General features: G+C 42.6%; 1 protein-coding gene across 2 annotated transcripts in view; it reads right to left on the reverse strand.

Annotated features, from left to right (window-relative positions):
• CTPS2 (CTP synthase 2) overlaps window positions 1-19041 on the reverse strand; it is a 159796-nt gene that overhangs the window by 51370 nt on the left and 89385 nt on the right. For both annotated transcript variants that reach the window (XM_070943707.1, XM_070943708.1), the window contains exons 12-13: window positions 17596-17658; window positions 15401-15444 (exon numbers count right to left, since the gene is read on the reverse strand). In XM_070943707.1, coding sequence (XP_070799808.1) covers window positions 15401-15444; window positions 17596-17658 — 107 coding nt within the window. The remainder of the gene's footprint in view (window positions 1-15400; window positions 15445-17595; window positions 17659-19041) is intronic.

A 19041-nucleotide genomic window follows, 5' to 3' on the forward strand; every position in this document is an offset into this window, starting at 1 on the left:
AACGCCCTCCCCCTGGGGGTCGTCAGCCGACATTGTTTGGCCGACGGCACCCTGAGGAGGGCGACTCTGTGAGAGCGCACAGGACGATGGGAGAACGGCTGGAGATGGTCCTGCAAGTACCCCGGGCCTAAGCCATGAAGAGCTATATAGGTGAGCACCAGCACCTTGAAACGTATCCGGAGTGCTACCGGTAGCCAGGGCAGCTCACGCAGGAGAGGCGTTACATGGGAGTATCTAGATGCCCCCATAACTACCCGCGCGGCTGCATTTTGGACTAGCTGAAGCCTCCGGACACATCCCAAGGGCAGCCCCATGTAGAGGGTGTTGCAGTAGTCCAACCTAGAGGTAACAAGGGCGTGAGTAACCGTGGCGAGGGCATCCCGGTCTAGGAATGGGCGCAACAGGCGCACAAGATGGACCTGTGCGAAGGCCCCCTTGGTTACGGCTGTCAGATGGTCATCTAAAGACAGCCGAGAATCCAGGAGGACACCCAAGTTGCGGACCCTATCGGAGGGAGCAAGAGTTTCACCTCCGATCATTAAGGATGGAACCTCCAGATCCCGGAATGCCGGCATCCATAGCCACTCAGTCTTGGAAGGGTTGAGTCTAAGCCTGTTCCTCCCCATCCAAACCCGCACCACTTCCAGGCAGTGGGACATCACGGAAAGGGCATCCCTAGGGTGGTCGGGGTGGAAATGTAAAGCATATTGATGATACCTCACCCCGAAACCACGGATGATCTCACCCAGCGGTTTCATATAGATGTTAAAGAGCAGAGGGGAGAGAACCGAGTCCTGAGGCACCCCACAAGTGAGAGGCCTCTGGGAGGATCCCTGACCCCCGCCCAAACAGACTGCAGACGGCCCGAGAGATAGGAGGAGAACCAGTGTAAAACAGTGCCTCCTAACCCTATCCCCCTGAGCCGCTGCAGCAGGATACCATGGTCGATGGTATCGAACGCCGCTGAGAGGTCAAGAAGGACCAGGATGGAGGAGCAACCCCCATCCCTGGCCCGCCAGAGATCATTTACTAGGGCGACCAATGCCGTTTCCGTGCTGTGGCCATGCCTGAAACCAGATTGGTAAGGATCCAGGTAGTCAGTTTCCTCCAGGAATTGGGGGAATTGCTGTGCCACCACGGACTCAACAACCTTCGCTAAAAAGCGAAGGTTGGAGACTGGACGGTAGTTGTTAAGTACGTCAGGATCCAGGTTAGGCTTCTTAAGGAGGGGTCGAACCACCGCCTCTTTAAGCGCAGCAGAAAAGACCCCTTCCTTTAGTGAAGCATTGACAACAGCCTGGATCCAGTCTCCAGTCACCTACTTGGCTGCCGAAACTAGCCAGGAGGGACAAGGGTCCAGTAAACATGTGGAAGACCCCAGCCTACCCATAATCCTGTCCACGTCATCCAATGAAACAGGCTCAAACTCAACCCAGATGTCTCCACCAAGACTAGGCCCTGTCACCTCAACGGACTCTGTCCAGTCAGAGTCCAACCCGGTCCGAATCTGAGTGATTTTATCTTGCAGAAACTGTGCAAAGTCCTCAGCACGGCCCTGTAAGGGGTCCTCCCTCGCTCCCTGATTAAGGAGGGAGCGGGTCACTCTAAACAGGGCTGCTGGGCGATTTTCTGCAGATGCAATGAGAGTGGTGAAATAGTTACGTTTCGCCACTTCCATCGCCACAAGATAAGACCTAATATGGGTTCTTAGTTGTGTTCGGTCGGACTCGGATCGGGAGGATCTCCAACCACCCTCCAGGCGTCTTTTCAGACGCTTCATTTCCCTGAGCTCCGCAGTAAACCAAGGAGCCGCCAGGGATCTGCATCGGATCAGAGGCCGCAAAGGCGCGATTCGATCCAGGGCCCCCACTGCAGCCTGTTCCCGGGTCTCAGATGAATTGTGGGCTAAGGAGGCAGGAAATGACCGAAGCTCCATCAGGAAATTTTCGGGTTCCATCAGGCGCCTGGGGCGGAACCATCTTACTGGTTCCGTGCTCCTGCGACGGGGGATGGCGGAGGAAAAGTCGAGTCTAAGGAGGGAATGATCGGTCCATGACAGAGGATCAGTAGATAAAGTCCCCTCCCCACGATCATTTATACACTGTCCAGAGAGAAAAATAAGGTCGAGTGTGTGTCCTCCAATATGTGTTGGGCCCTGTACAATCTGAGTCAGGTCCATGGCTGTCATGGAGGTCATGAACTCCCGCACCAACTCAGATGACTCACCGGCCGATGGCAGATTGAAATCTCCCAGAACCAAAAGGTTGGGGAGTTCCACCGTCAATTCGGCTAAGACATCTAGTAGTGCGGGCAGGGCTGAGGCCACGCAGCTGGGGGAGAGGTACGTGATCAACAGCCCAGACTGAACTCCAGGGTCCCATTTCAAAAGGAGGGATTCACACCCGCCAACCTGAGGAACAGTGACCTCCCTAGGCCTAAGACTTTCCTTAATAACTACCGCCACTCCTCCGCCCCTCCCCTGGAGTCGTGGCTGGTGTAGTATCCGGAAACCTGGGGGACACAAATCCATGAGAGGGACACCGCCCTCCGGCCCCAGCCAGGTCTCAGTGATACAAGCCAGGTCCGCGTCCTCCTAGTCTATAAGATCTTGGACGAGGAGTGTCTTGTTCACCACGGACCTGGCATTTAAGTACACCAGTCGGAGTCCAGGGCTCCGCACTCCGTCGCCATCGGGGGAGCAGGATGAGCTGAGGGGGCAGGAGGGTGCCACCGCTTGAACGAAGCGGCGGCGCCCTCCTAGCCCCCCCTCTCCCGACCTCTGCGTCTCCCAACTGTCACAGGGATTGGAAGACCCTCTCTCCGCTGAGCCTCTTTGTTCCCTCCTCCTCCCTCCCTCCCCCCCAACCATCCGACGGGCCCAATTGCTGAACTGTAGGAACCGCCCCCAGCTCAACCCTTACCACCCGCCTCCCGGGTCCCCTTAAAATTTGATTAAAAACATTAATTAAAAAAACCCTCAAACCACGCTTAGAAGCATGCCACCACTCGGGGTTCCAAAACCCGTCCTTGAGGTAGGCCTTCGATAAATTCAAAGGCCATGTCTGCGAGAAGGGGGCATCTCGCAGAGCAAGGAGGGTCGCCGAAGTGTAAGCCATAATAAATATGAGAAGTGGATGGAAAATAGCAACAGGAAACCAAGATGATAAACAAGAGGGATAATGATGGTAAAATAGGAGTCAACCCAGGCCGGCATAACCACCGCTCTCTCACAGCGGTGGAGAATCCAAGGCTGCAACGAATGAGTCCCGCGGAACCAGCCGCAGCCACCCTCTCACGGTGGCTACGTGGGGAACAACCACCGGCGGAGTCATAGAGCAGTTCCTAGGAACATGATGCAGCAGCAGTCCACCAGGATTCATAGTTCATCAGTCTGTAACTCCATAACTCTGTCCAATATAATGAGACCAATAAGGCAGTAATAGGGGTGAAAAGATAAGATGTAACACTTTACAGTGTGAGAGGAGCCAGGAGTCAGATAGCAGTTCAAAGAGGGGAGATGACAAAAGTCCCAACAGACAACTGAAGATGAGTAAAACAAGCAGGCCAAACCAGGCAAGCAACAGTCCGGGGGGGGGGGGCGACAAAAAATGGGGGAGGGAGAGACCCCAGGGAAGAGCAAGATGGATAATTATCACTTCCCCTCCGGCCAACTCCCCGCCCCCCAGATCTTCTTCAGGACCACCCGCCCCGCAGTCATAGCCTGTCCTCGCTGGGCAGTTACAGCTCAGATCTTCCCGGCCTCTCATCTCCAGTGTGACATTCACCGCCATCAACAAGGCTGCCACAATAGTATAGTTATTATCTATCAAGCCTTACATGGCATAGGGGATTGCTATCCGAAGAACTGTCTATTCCCCATAATGCTTCTTGTGCATTCTGACAGGGTTAGTTTGCTTTGGGTTACCTAAATTAAGCAGTTTCATATAATAAGACCCAAGAGATGGTGTGCCTCTGTTGCAGCACTTGCCCTTTGGAACAAAATCCTTCTGGAGATCCTCATGGCTTCCACCTTACCCATCTTTAGACCATCTTTTTTTAAAAAAAACTGGCCTTTCTCAGAGGCCTTGTGTTAAATGGATGCACATATTCTGGGAATGGTGAGAAATTGTTAGGCATTGTTTTTATTCCCTGAATAGATGCTGGCTTCATTACTAGAATTATTTTGTATTTATTGGTGTTTTAATTCAACATTCAAATGCTTTGAATGTCACAACAAAGGGGATACATTCAATCATGAAAAATCTCCAGGAACTAAGCAATGATTAATGCTTTCTACTGCCATAAACAGCCAAAGAATATTTTTTTTCTAATGTCCTTTCCACTAGAACTCAGACTTGAATATCCCAAAGGTGCTTTTTCAAGAGGCAACTGGACTTTCTGGTTGGTCAGTTGGTCAGAAAGTCCAGTTGCCTCTTGAAAAAGCACCTCTCGGACAACCATGACCTGGATGATTGAGAATCTCCATAGACATTCAGACTTGAATATCGCAACTTAGGCGTCCTCCTGGACGCATGGCTGTCTTTAGAAGAGCATATGACGGCCGTGGCCAGGGGGGCTTTTTATCAGGTTCGCCTGATACGCCAGTTGTGTCCCTTTCTGGATGGTCACTCAAGCACTTGTCACTTCCCGCCTGGACTACTGCAATGCTCTCTACATGGGGCTCCCCTTGGGGTGCACCCGGAGGCTGTAGTTGGTCCAGAACGCGGCCGCGCGGGGGATTATGGGAGCGACGGGGCGCTCATATATAACACCTCTCCTGCGCGAGCTGCACTGGCTTCCTGTGGTCTTCCGGGTGCGCTTCAAGGTGTTGGTGACCACCTTTAAAGCGCTCCATGGCTTAGGGCCGGGGTATTTGCGAGACCGCCTTCTGCCGCCAATAGCCTCCCACCGACCAGTTCGCTCACACAGAGAGGGCCTCCTCAGGGTGCCCTCGGCCAGGCAGTGCCGGCTGGCGACCCCCAGGGGAAGAGCCTTCTCTGTGGCAGCACCTGCCCTCTGGAATGACCTGCCCCCTGAGATACGCACGATATCAGACCTCCGGACTTTTCGTCATGCCCTGAAGACACGCTTGTTCCATCTAGTTGGGCTGGCTTGATCCCATCCTCTCAGTTTTTTAATCGAATTTCGGTTTTAATTGGGTTGTTTTAAATTCGGGCCAAAATTATTTAATTGTTTTTTAAAATGTTCTTAAATTTTATACACTATGTTTTATCCTGGCTGTACACCGCTCTGAGTCCCGCAGGAGAAGGGTGGTATAGAAATATAATAAAATAAATAAATAAATAAATAAATATGAAATGTCACTCACAGGATAAAACTTCAACGAGGAAAAGATCTTGACATTATGTTGTGCAAATGTTAGGGGATTGCCAAAATTAATAACAGACACAATGTATGAGTCATATCATCCCAAAGTGTTGCCACCACACATCAACTCTTAGCTGCACATTATGATTTACAATTTATCACAGCACATTTCAGAACTGATTCTTCAATCTTTTTGTCCCAGAAGATATCAAAATAAGTGTTAAAAACATCCTCTCCTAATTGTAAGTAATATTGTTACTCATCCATGTCATAAAAATGTGCACACAAGATATAAAATTTAAGCTGTGGACTTATTATACTTGGACTTCGGCAAGACATTTGACAAAGTAGACCACAACTATTCTTTGATAAACTAGAAAAATATGGGATAGACAGCATTACCACCAGATGGATTTGTAACTGGCTGACAAACTGTACTCAACAAGTTGTCCTAAATCATACTACATCTACATGGAGCAAAGTAAACAAGATTCCATCTTAGGCCCAGTACTCTTCAATATCTTCATAAATGACTTAGATGAGGGAACAGAAGTGTCAGGGTTCCAAGTAACAAAAGAAGACTCCAAGGCTAGAAGCTCTTCAAAGTTCCATTTTATTAGAGATTTATATTGGCACATCTGGGAAAACCCAAATCTGAAAGCTTCCAGGTTTTCCCCATCCAAAAGAAAGTCCAAGTCCCTTCCCCTGCACCACATATCCATCACATGGTCCAATCAATGCACCATCCCAACTGGAGATGCCTCTCAGTCATGCCACTCCAGGTGTAGGCCGAATGACCTTGACTTTCAGAGAAAGGAATGTTATTATGGCTAGATATCTCCACCACTCCATGCAATCCCCTCTCCCAGTTTCCCACAGCACTAAATGTGGCAGCCCTGAAGATCCAAAGAAAAAGATGGCCTCCAGGGCTGACAAGAAGGGGAATTCATCAAATATGCAGATGACACTAAACTGGCAGGAATAGCCAACACCCCAGAAGACAAGCTCAGGATCCAAAAAGATCTTGACAGACTTGAACAATGGGCCCTATCCAACAACATGGAATTTAATGTGGAAAAAAGCAAGGTTTTACACTCAGGCAGGAAAAACCAAAGGTACAAGTATAGATTAGGCGAAACCTGGCTCAAAAACAGTAACTGTGAGAAGGCTCTTGGAGTCCTAGTGGACAATCACTTAAACATGAGCTAGCAGTGTGCAGCAGCAGCCGAAAAAGCTAATTCAATCCTTGATTGTATAAACAGAGGCATAGAATCAAAATCACACGAAGTATTAGTACCGTTTTATAAATCCTCAGTAAGACCACACTTGGAATACTGCATCCAGTTTTGGTCACCACATTACAAAACAGGTGTTGAGACTTTGGAGAAAGTGCAAAGAAGAGCAACTAAAATGATTAAAGGCTTGGAGACTAAAACATATGAAGAATGGTTGCAGGAATTGGGTATGGCCAGTCTAGAGAAAAGGATTAGAGGTGACATGATAGCAGTATTCCAGATTTTCAGAGGCTGCAACAAAGAAGAGGGGGTTGAATTATTTTCCAAAGCAGCAGAAGGCAAGACAAGAAACAATGGGTGGAAACTACTAAAGGAGAGAAACAACCTGGAATTAAGGAGACACCTCCTAATAGTGAGGATAATTAATCAGTGGAACAGCTTGCCTTTAGAAATTGTAGGGGCTTCATCACTGGAGGTTTTTAAGAAAAGACTGGACAGACACCTGCCTGAAAAGGTAGGGTCTCTTGCTTGAGCAGGGGGTTGGACTAGGACTCCAAGGTCCTTTCCAGCTCTATTTTGATTGACAAAAATTTAAGTGCATATGTTTGCCAATAAACAAAACTCCAATCATGCAGCTTATAGACCAGGGGATTATTCTGCAACTGAAAAATTTTATAGGAAGAGATGTTGTGATAAACTGAGACTTGTGTTGGAAGATGAAAGAGATACAAGAGGGCAACACATCTAGAAAACTATAAGTTATATTTTTATACTTAGTCTTATACTTAGAAACTATAAGTTAAAGTCAGCAATGTTCAATTTCATTGCATCTTGGAAAGCGCAGTAAATTCCAATATTGGCAAATGGCTAGAAAAACTGTTTTAATTCATTGATGTAACTGAATTTACCATATTTTTCGGACTATAAGACACTCCAGACTATAAGACACACCAAACTTTTGGGAAGGAAAATAAGTAAAGAAAATCTGCCTCTGTCTCCCAGCAATTTGCCTCCTTGCAGCAAACAGCAAACAGCCTGGTCAGTTTCAGCACAGCCTGATTTAGCATGAGCAGCTGATTGGCAGTTGGATCTGCCTCCCAGAATACCGTCTATTAGCTGTTCCAAGCAGTGGTGGGTTGCTCCTGGTTCGCACCGGTTCACAAGAACCAGTAGTAAAATTTTTTAATAGTTCGGAGAACCGGTAATAAGATTGGCTGGCCATGCCCCCGAACCGGTTCCTGGCCCGGTTGCCGTTCGCTTACCCCGCCCACTCCCAATCCATTGCTGCCTCCTGAGTCCCAGCTGATGGCTAGAGGGAAAAAAACTGTTTAAACTCTTGCCACGGGGCTTCAAAGGGCCACCCTACAGCTGATCAGTGTTAAAAGAAAACAAATGAGTAGACCGGTGCCTGCAAAAATAGAAAAAACAGCCCATTTCAGCTTCAGCGTAGGTTAATTCGCCCAAGTTGATTAGATCAGCCTCCCGACTCTCAGCTGATTTGCTCTCAGCTGTTTTGCGCAGGACTCTGTTGCTAGCTGCAAAGAGTGCTGGAGCAGATTTTTTCCCCCTAGCTATGCTGAAAAAACAAAACTGAAAGTAAAGCAGGCTCTGCTGCAACGTAACAAAATGAGGCAGAGAGAGATTTCTTTTTCTTCACCAAAAAAGGTAGGTGCAAACAATGGGAAATTTAGGGCAAAAGAGGAGAGTTCAAGATTTTAAAACACAAAAGAAAAAAAGCTCTATTTAACTAGGGAATTGTAATAATTGAGATACTATTAATTGTATATTGTGTTGATAGCAGAAATGGTTAAGTTGTGGTTTGGAGAAATATATGGGGGAAATTATTTGGTTTATTATTATTGGTAAATATAATTAATTGATTTGTAAGAAATTGGATTGCATGGAAATAATTGGAATATTCATGTTCATATTGATTAATATACAAAAAAGATAGTTATATAACTAATTGATTTATATTAAAATGTTGAATTTGTATTAAACAACTGTAATATTACATAATTAACCAATGTGAGGATGGATATAAAAATAGATGACAATGGGAAGGGGTATAATATAGAATAGAAGGGAAAAATTGAATTTGATTAAGATTAGAGATGAGGATGAAGGGTAATATTGGTTTTTTAAAAAATAGATGAGGAATAAATATGGCAAAAAGGAAATATAGAAATTGCAAATTTAATTGAAATGACTAAACACTGTTTAAATTTGTGAACCGGCCAAATACTCTGTTCAAAGAAAATACATTGTATGTTTGTATGTGTGTTTCTAATTATTGCTATTTATTCATATTTGTTCTCTTTCATTCTTTAAAGTTTAACAATTCATTCTTTATCTTAATATCTTTATATTTGTTTGGGTTTGCTTTTCTTCCCTTTCATCTTTTTTATTGTACAGCAATCTTTCTCCTCAAACCTACCACCTCTCTCTTTTCTTTCCTTCTTACTTTCTCTTCCCCCCACTCTTCTTCTCCTCCTCCCTGCTTCCTCTTCCTTTCTCCTTCTCCTCCTCTCTTCCTCCCTCTCTTACCCTCACTCCTACTCTAATTTCCCTTCCCTTCCTTCCTCCCTTCTCTTCCTTCCCTCTCTCCCCTTCCTTCTTCCATCTCTCTTCTCCTTCCTTCATCCCTCTCTATTGCTGTATCCTTTTGTGCATATGGACTACTCAGAGGGCTGAAAAAGTTATTTTTGACTGGTCCTCACACTTTTGACCAGTCCTCGAACTTACAACTGCCCTCACATTTTACGTTTTTGCCCTATCTTGTCACCATGGTGAAGAGAAGCAGTTGTGAAATGAGTGACATGGTTGTTAAGAATGCTGCACGGGCATAAATGTGAGGATGGTCATAAGTGTGAGGACCAGTCAAAAGTGCAAGGACCTGTCAGAAATGACTTTTTTCAGCCCTCTGAGTAGTCCCTATACACATAGCCATGGCCACCTGGTCACATGACCAGCTAGCCACGCCCACCCAGTCGCATGACCTCCAAGCCACGCCCACAAAATAAGCCACACCCATAGAACCGGTAGTAAAAAATTTAGAACCCACCCCTGGTTCCAGGCTATGAGGATTGCCACTGCCCATCGCCAACTCTAACCCATACCCATCACCACTGCTGCCTATCGCTGCCTCCTCATGCCCCTTTTTCGGCCTCCACGCACCCCATTTTTGCCCTGTTGCAGGTGATGGGGATAGGCTATCCTCACCGCCTGCAACGGGCCAAAAATGGGGCACACGGAGGCCAAAAATGGGGCATGTGCAGGCCGAAAATGGGACACGCAGAGGCTGAAAATGGGGCACATGGAGGCAGCAGCAGCAATGGGTGGTGACAGTGGCGATGGGCAATGGTGACCCCGCAGCCTGGAACCGCTGATAGGTGGTATTCCGGGAGGCAGATCCAACCACCAACCAGCTGCTTGTACTAAATCATGCTTTGCTAAAACTGACCAGGCTGTTTGCTGCAAGGAGGCAAATTGCTGGGAGGCAGAGTCCGAAGGGTGGGGGCCAGCAGGTGGGTGGGGCTTTGGCAACATTCGCTGTATAAGACGCACAGATATTTCCACCCTCTTTTTTTGGGGGGGAAGTGCATCTTATACACCGAAAAATACAGTAATTCATTGACTTGAAGTTTGAAGAAATGGACCCTTGAATGACACAGAAGAGGTAACAGGCAATATTAGAGATCCTAGATACCAGATAATGACAGAAAGCGAGGGAGTTGGCAATTCTCCTAACAAAGTTGTTGTTGATTATTTTTACTGACTTCTCCTCTGATCATGAAGTCTCTCTTATCATCCTCACTTATACAGTATACTGTTTAGAGATAATCATATAAAACCACCATCTTACAAGCCTCAGTTAAAATTGGACCATTGAAATCAGTAAGTAAAATTAAATAGACTTAGTTATCTCATGTAAAAGTGTGGGGTTTGTTTTGGCTAAATGAATAAATATCTTATTTACTATTTCATAGATATTCTGCTTTAATGGATATCTTTCTCCACAATTGCCCTGTAAATCAAGTTTTTATTACATCTTTTTTCTGTTTAATATTTTAATTCATACACATTTCTCAGAATTTATAAAACCACTACAGATAAAATAAACCCACATACTACAGTCCAAACATTGGAGGAGACTCATAGGATCAGAAGCCAAAAATTACTTGTGGCTTTTAATAAAGACTTACACCTTATTAAATCTATTCAAAAAATTGTGCTGCCAGACTCCTTTTGTGGTAACTGAGGGAATAAGGAAAATTAATTGAAAGTAGGGAAAGTTAGAGGAAGTTTAGAGAATCTGTAAACATCAGTTATCCTATGCTAATGGCTGGAAATGCATACAAATTTTAACATATCCCACCTCATTACACATTTCATTTAACTTCATATACTATCTTATAATGAAACACTAATACCATGTGAATTATATAAGGCTTGGATTCCTAATGTAATGCCTGTTGTAGTGATTTTTAAAACAATAGCCCCTCCTTGGCATTCTGTCCTCTCCTACTTTTTTGTGACTGGGTCTGCCATCAACACAACCATTTTTTTAAACAATCAAGCCACACACAAACATACTTTCAGCCACAGAATTCATGACATCATCTCAAAATTTTTAACATAGCTATAGGCCAAAAGAAATAGGTTGTAGTGTAAGATAATTAGTTTATATCATTGTCCTGTTAAGTCAGGGGTGTCAAACCAGCGGCCCACGGGCCGAATGTATCATGTGCACACTACGCCCCCTCCAAGCTCTACAAAGAGGAAAAAGGTTGCAAAACGTCACATGACGGCAATGTGACATTGCAAGTTTGACAACCATGTGCTAAGCAGACACCCATTCAGAGAACTAACCATTCAAATGGGATTTGAATAAGCACCACACTTCCAGTGTGTCCTAAAGATTGCTTTTTATTTATTTATACTATTAACCTGCTCTTACACCAAAATAATACTGAGGAATGCTTACAAAAGATCAACAAAAATGAGCAGTCTAAAACATTGCAGCTGAGAGCTTACTGTGTGATTTTTTAAAGCAACTACATATTTTTTCAGGCTTTTTCAAAATATTGAAAATATTTCAATTTTCTACAAGATATTGTAGAAAGTTAGCACCCACCTTTCTCATAGAAGAATGAAATATTTTAGGAAATATTAAAAAGGCAGAATATTATACCTCCCTGGATGAGAAAAGGAGAAACATGCTCTTGAAAAGCAACCCCCACCTTTGTTAATAGCCCCAGTAAGACTGGTGCCAACCTATCTACAAGACCAAAGACTGGGCCAGTCTATATACAAAACAAAAGATCTTCAACCTCAGGACATGATAGGATTAGCCCTCACTCAAGATCCAAACCAGGACAATGACATTAAGCCATAATAGGAATTGCCCAACACCCTTTCAGAACACAACCCTTTTCTTTACATCATCACCCAGTAAGATTCAACCAAGCCTGGGACTCAAGACAACCTACAAATTCACCCCTGCATGGCCCCATGGGAGTCTGACAACCAATCAGAATACCTGCTCTTACATAGGAACAGGAAGCTCCACGGCAGGGCCCAAGAGAGAGTATAAATCTCTTCCATGTGCTCATTTGCCCAAGACCCAAAAATCCCATGTGGTCCTGTCCACCATTAAATCATCTTTCCAAACAGCCTCCATATTTCCAGTGTCTTTCTCCCCAGTTGGAACTGAACCCAGATGGACATTTCTTCCAACAATGGGCTACTTTAATAAGCCAAAGGTACTGGCTCATAAGAATTCCAAAAAACTTCTTCAGAATCATTTCTGAAGAATGTGCAGCCTTTTATATGATTACATAAAAGCAACATAAAAGCCAAAAGAAATAGAAACAGACCCCAAAATTCCATATAAACATTGAGAGAGGTACATTTTGTATGTGTGTGCTTCTGAGTCAATATTGTCTCATGGCAGGCTGTCTGCCCAAGTCTCTGAAGTTTTCTTGGCAGAAGAGATTTGCCATTGTTTTCTTCCTAAAGCTGAAAGAGAATGACTAGTCCAAGATCATCCAGCTGGCTTTGTGCCTAAGACAGAACTAGAACTCACAGTCTCCTGGTTTCTAGCTGTGTACCTTAAATAATGCACCAAACTTCTGGATCGTTTTACAACACAAAAATTTGCCTCAAAAGAGGATTATATAAACCCACAGAAGTGCCACCAAAGTCTGCTCTATGTTTTTTTCTGCATTATTGCCAAAAAAAAAAAAAATGCTTGGAAAAATCTCTGGGGTTCACTAAAATGGCTTGCAAGCTGGGAGTAACCTGGGACAACATGGAAAATCTCTGCTCTAAATTCAGTCTAAATTTTTTATTGTACAGAACCAGGGAGAATTATTCTCTTCCTGGAAAACCTGGAATGTATTTATTTGCATAAGTTGGCTAGTCAATTGCTTTATCAGATACTGAATAATAATTACTAAAATACAAAGAAGACATTTCATAAATCCCTCTAAAACACAGGAAATCTGTCTTGTCTTATTGAGGCTTTATTATCTTTACCAATAAATAATATTTGTGCTTTGACTAAATAAAAATAGATGGATAAAGCATGTAATTGACATATTGCTCAGTTGAAAAGTATCTGGAAGAATGAAATAATATTAAAGTAACAGCAGCATCTGGGATATGATATCCAAGTGATACCCCAAAGTTATCAATAGAAATAACCAAGTCATCTGGAAGATCAGAAAACCGATGCTGTTAACACTAATTCATGGTTCATAGCAGGGGTGGGTTCTACTTACCTTTACTACTGGTTTGCAATAGGATGCGCAGATCATCATTTATGACGTCTGGGCTGGTGGGCAGAGCCTCCCACAGCTTTTACTACTGGTTCTAAAGAACGGACAGAACCGGGAGCAACCCACCACTGGTTCATAGGTTATCATAACTGCTATTTCATAATGTTACAAAATATTATACAAATCTATATAAGAATTTTGTGTTGTTTCATTCTAGTTTTGTCTTGTGTTATTGCTATAGATTAGCAACAATATTGAACTAGTTTGTTATTGCCTTATCTGTCTAGTTTAATCTAGTTTAGTCTAGACTAGACTAGTTTATAGGTCTGGGATTTCTTTATGGGTTTTCATCAAAGTACTACCAGATATTATCCAGCTTAACTTGCAGAAGTAAATCACCATATGTAGTTCTTTGGGCTACATGATGCTGAGACGTTGAAAAAATCTACCCCAAACTATAAGAATCATTTTCTAATCTAGTGTTCTTGGGTTCATGATATTATTGATATTTTATAGTTTTTTAAAAAAATGCTAGAGTCCAGTTTATTTATTGGGTGGCAAAGCTGGATAAAACATACTCAACATTTAACATTTGTTATATTATATATTCCTGGTTTTTGTTATTATAAATTGCTTTTTCTTGACCAAAATCTCCTTGTAGGGACTATTTATATTGTACATATTCAAACCGTATCATTAATAGAGGATTACATACATTGTAGTCAGCACTCTCTGAACACAAGAAATTTTCATTATAGTAACTAGTCATTGATAATTTTACATTCCAACCTAATACACACAGCCCTATTCTGTACTGATTAATAATACAGTATGTAAATCATGCAATGTTGAACTTTCTTTACTAGTCTTGATTTACTGAGCAATTATTTTATCACTTACCTCAAACATTATGCAACACAATATATTAGATTACTGTCTAATAACTGCTTGAGTTAAATAATTTTATGTATCCAATTTCTTACAAAAGTACTATACTTAGTAACTCTTTGTCTTTATTTTGGCATCTACTGCATTCAAACCATTATTTTTTAGCTAGCAGTGCTAGCAAAAGTCAAGCATGCATATTCTAGTTATGTGTGACCTTAGAGAGTTGAGAGAAGCATCCTATCCCTGCCACCTTTGACAGGCAAAAAATGGGGTGCATGATGGCTGAAAACGGGACGCGCAGAGGCCAAAAATGGGACATGAGGAGGCAGTGATAGGCAGCAGTGGTGATGGGTTAGGGTTAGGGTTGGCGATGGGCGGTGGCAATCCTCGCAGCCTGGAACAGCTGATAGGCAGTATTCCAAGAGGCAGATCCAACTGCCAATCAGCTGCTCATGCTAAATCAGGTTGTGCTGAAGCTGACCAGGCTGTTTGCTGTTTGCTGCAAGGAGGCAAATTGCTGGGAGACAGAGGCAGATTTTTTTTTCTTGTTTTCCTCCCCAAAAGCTAGGTGCGTCTTATAGTCTGGAGTGTCTTATAGTCTGAAAAATATGGTAAATTCAGTTACATCAATGAATTAAAACAGTTTTTCTAGCCATTTGCCAATATTGGAATTTATTGCACTTTCCAAGATGCAATGAAATTGAACATTGCTGACTTTAACTTATAGTTTCTAAGGTTTTCTAGATGTGTTGCCCTCTTGTATCTCTTAAGCAATTGGTCTGGCATAAATGTCTGCTTTAAATGATGTTTATATAAAAATGAAATTATGGGTGGTCTGTATTTAGTATTCTTCAATAGTTTTTAAATGGATTTGTCCAAACATTAGTTTTATTTAATTTGTAATAAGAAAAATAAAACAAGAATTGGAAAGAAAATACTATGAGTACAACTGAAAAATCAGGTAATTTGGACTGCTCATAAAATTCAATGCAAGATCTATGCACAAAAAGTGACCTATTCAAAAACATTCTTAATGATGCTTGCAACAGATTTCTTGGAATTAGTAATGTTTGTCTGTCTTAAGTGATTTAACAAGTCTAATCAAGAATGAGCAAATCTGGGAAGAGTCCAATACCTGTTTAAACAGAAGGAGGAATCAATACTTACAACAGGATTCTTTGTATTGGGGTCAAATTCTGTTGAATTTGCATCTGTAGAAAAAAAATAATTAAAAAAACTGATATAAACTCTGTGGGTTCTGATGATTAAAATACTCTTCTCATTGACTTTTTAACATTATACATAATATATTCTTCAATTAAACAATATGAAGTAAACCACTAAAATGAGCATGTTCTGACTAGACACATTTATGAATGATGCCCTAACTGACATTGTGGGCAGAGACTCATATCAGCAAACCTAACAGATGTGCATCTATAAATATAGTACTTCCCAATTGATTTCTTGCTCTGAGCATATGCTTAAAAAGTCACTATGAACAATAAGGAACATTAAGCCTATGCATTAGTTTTAATAGTTTTGCCTGAAATCTGCACCCCTAAACCACTGTGACTGCAATAAAGGTAGAAAAAAGCAGATAATTAAAGTAAGAAAATGGGCATTATGACACAAAAAGACTGCCTCATCAGTTTGTTGCATATTACATTGTGATGCAAATATGAAACACACACTTTTAGTCTTTTGACATCATTAGTTAGTTGCAGATACCCATAGATAATCAAAAATGAACATGTTCAGCATTACGAAACAAGGTAGAAAGACCTGCACATGGATTGGAGAACAAATGAAAGTATATGATATCATCAAGAGAGTAAAAGAATTTAAATGCTAATGGGCTGGTCACATAACAAGAAGAACTGATGGCAGGTTGACCAAGGCAGTCATAGAATGGATCCCATTTGATAAAAAATGGTCCATTAAAGAGACCTAAAACAAGATGAATCTACGACATCAGCAAATATTGTGGGCCAATTGGCAAAAGAAAGCTCAGGGCCATATAGGTTGGAAACATGCAGAAGAGGCCTTCATTCTGCAGTGGATAGACAACGGCTAAAATGATAATGAATCAGGAACTCAAAAGGATTTGGACAACGATGTTTATTTGACTACTCTTGGTGATCAAAGGTTTTTTTTCTTCAGTTATCAGAGTTTCATTAGAAACATGATCCTATCACAAGGAGTGTGGAATTTTCTTCAGTAAGTTTAAAGGCATCAGCATCCTGTCTTTGCCTGGAGGAATGGAAGATTCCTAAAAGTCTAGAGAGAAGATAAAGGGGTACTGAAGGGGGCTGGAATCTAAGAAGTGAAATTTATTACTTAAAGTGTGTGATTGACTCATAGAAATTTTACTTACAGTGTTGGTTGGGAGTTATGCAACACCAAAATTGAATTGAATAAATAAACATATACCATGTTTCCCTGAAAATACGACCTACCCTCAAAACAAGCCCTAGCTCGATTTTCACGCCTGCACCTAATATAAGCCCTATCCCCAAAATAAGACCTAATTAAGCCCCACTCACTGTCTGGTTATACAAGGTGGGGCGAGGCACAGGTGTAAAAATCAAGCTAGGGCGGGGGTGGAACTGCCCCACGCACCCTGCACCCAGCTTACCTTAGGATCACCTAAGCCAGGCCTCCCATACCCCGATACTTGTTGCACCGCTGCCCAATTTCTTCTGCAGACACTTGTGGCTGCTTGTGGCCGGATGATTCATGCCGGTGCTGCCGCTCACAGCAGAATGCCACAAGTCTCATCGCGCCGGCCACTGCTCGTGCGTGCAACAGCACAACAAACCACACAGCCTCCTGCCATGAGCGGCGGCACCGGTGCGACAAGCCATGTGGCGTCTGGCTACAAATGGCCATGAGAAGCACAGAAGAAGTCTGGCAGTGGTGTGACAGGTGTCGGGCCATGGGAGGTATGGCTGCAGTGATCTTAAGGTAAGCAGGTAAGACGTCCTACCAAAATAAGACCTGGTGCATATAAAAGAAAATAAGACCGGGTCTTAATTTCAGGGAAACACGGTATAAATAACATATTATTGAAAAATAATGAGATAATTCTATTAAAAAAACCCAATGTTAATTATTTTTCTGCATTCCTCCTGACATGCTTTTCCTAGGGAGGGAACTTCTTATACAACAATTCTGCTAAATAAAATTATCTTGCTTTATTCCCTCAGTCTGATTAATTAGTGAATGCAACTAAGAACTATCTCCTGCTATAAGTGGAGATTTCTTCACTTACAGAGCTTATAATTACTAGATTTTTACTAAGTTGAGTGGGGTTTACCCGCAAATAATTAGATGTAAAATAGCATTGATTAAGCACATACCTTGCCAGTTTAGAGAGTTCCTTGCAAATTCCACTACTGCCAGCTGCATTCCCAAACAAATTCCTGTAAGTAACAAAAAATGGTAAATGATACAATTCCATATATGCATTTATATATATATTTTCCAGCCAATAAACAGAACATATGTAGTTGCTTTGTGATCCCAAAAGCAAAAAAGTGGAGCATAGATTTAAAAACAAAATGTGACAAAGGTTGTCCTCACCTTTACAACCTGTTGCCTAACCACCATTCACATTTAAGAAGTGGACGGAATGGGAGCTTTATGGCCTGTAGAGAGTACGTGCACATACACAAACATACATTATAAATTTTTGTACTGTCCCCTGTGATCATACAACATTATGACAGGTGCTTGGCAATCAATCACTTTTATAATTAATTGCAACATTCTGCAGTGATGTGACCATGATCTGCATTTTTTTGGGGGGGGGGGGGGCTGGTTTCTAGTGCTTTTTGCTAGTTTCCAGCAAAAACCATCCATACAGAAGAATGGCTTTGCCTAATGAACACAGTGATTCTCTTAACAACCACCACAAAAGATGTAAAAAATGTGGGTGCATCACAGAGGGCCTCGACTTACAATTACAATGACTTACAGCTGGATTTCTGGTCCCAATTGTGGTTATAAGTTAATGACTACCTGTATTTATCACTTTGAATTCTAAACACCATCCTTTCTTCTGCATTTATGTTGCTCTAATATTTAATCCTTATTTCTTCATCTTAGGCACAAGATTAATCAACATATTGGCCCTTGCATGTTATTATTAGAAAGTAACTAGGAGGTGGGAATAAGAGCTAGACAAATTGTCAGGATGGGGTTGAGGGTTGTCCCCGAACCGTGAACCAGCTCACGAGCAAACACACTAGGACTGAAATAAAACTAGCAGAGGAGTCTTTTATAAAAATATACTTCACTTCAAAATGTTTAAAAAACACTATATCTTTAAAAAGGCACATTAATAACAAAGCCTTATCTTGGTTAAATGAAGCCAGGCCATCTCCCTAAATTCCTCTCCACAATACCGAAACAGTCCATAAGAAAAAACTAACATGACATTAAGAAGCTTCGGTGTCGATACATCATCGAGGTGGTAGAAGGGCAGCAGTATAGGCTTCACAGCTAAAAGTCACCTGTGAAAAACAATTCAATCAGCAAACATGGCTTGAAGCTCCTGGGAGGGAAACTGTCCAGCAGCAACAGTTCAGATGTTGGCTTGCGTGCTTCAACTCAGCAAAAGGCAAGCCGAAATTGGAGACTTCAAAAGGCTCCCAGCTATCTCAACTCACAGTTGCAGCTAGCTCCTGTGGGAGTATCTTTACACAGCTTTTCAGCTCCTTTTCTGCTGTTATCTCTGCTGCAGCCATCAGGACTCCTTAGCTGAGTTCTCCTCCCTTCTGCAGCTCTGCGTCCAGGTGCTTCAG

This window comes from Pituophis catenifer, unplaced genomic scaffold, assembly GCF_029215685.1.
Source record: "Pituophis catenifer annectens isolate HBS135680 unplaced genomic scaffold, rPitCat1.0.hap2 SCAF_4, whole genome shotgun sequence".
Lineage (NCBI taxonomy): Eukaryota > Metazoa > Chordata > Lepidosauria > Squamata > Colubridae > Pituophis > Pituophis catenifer.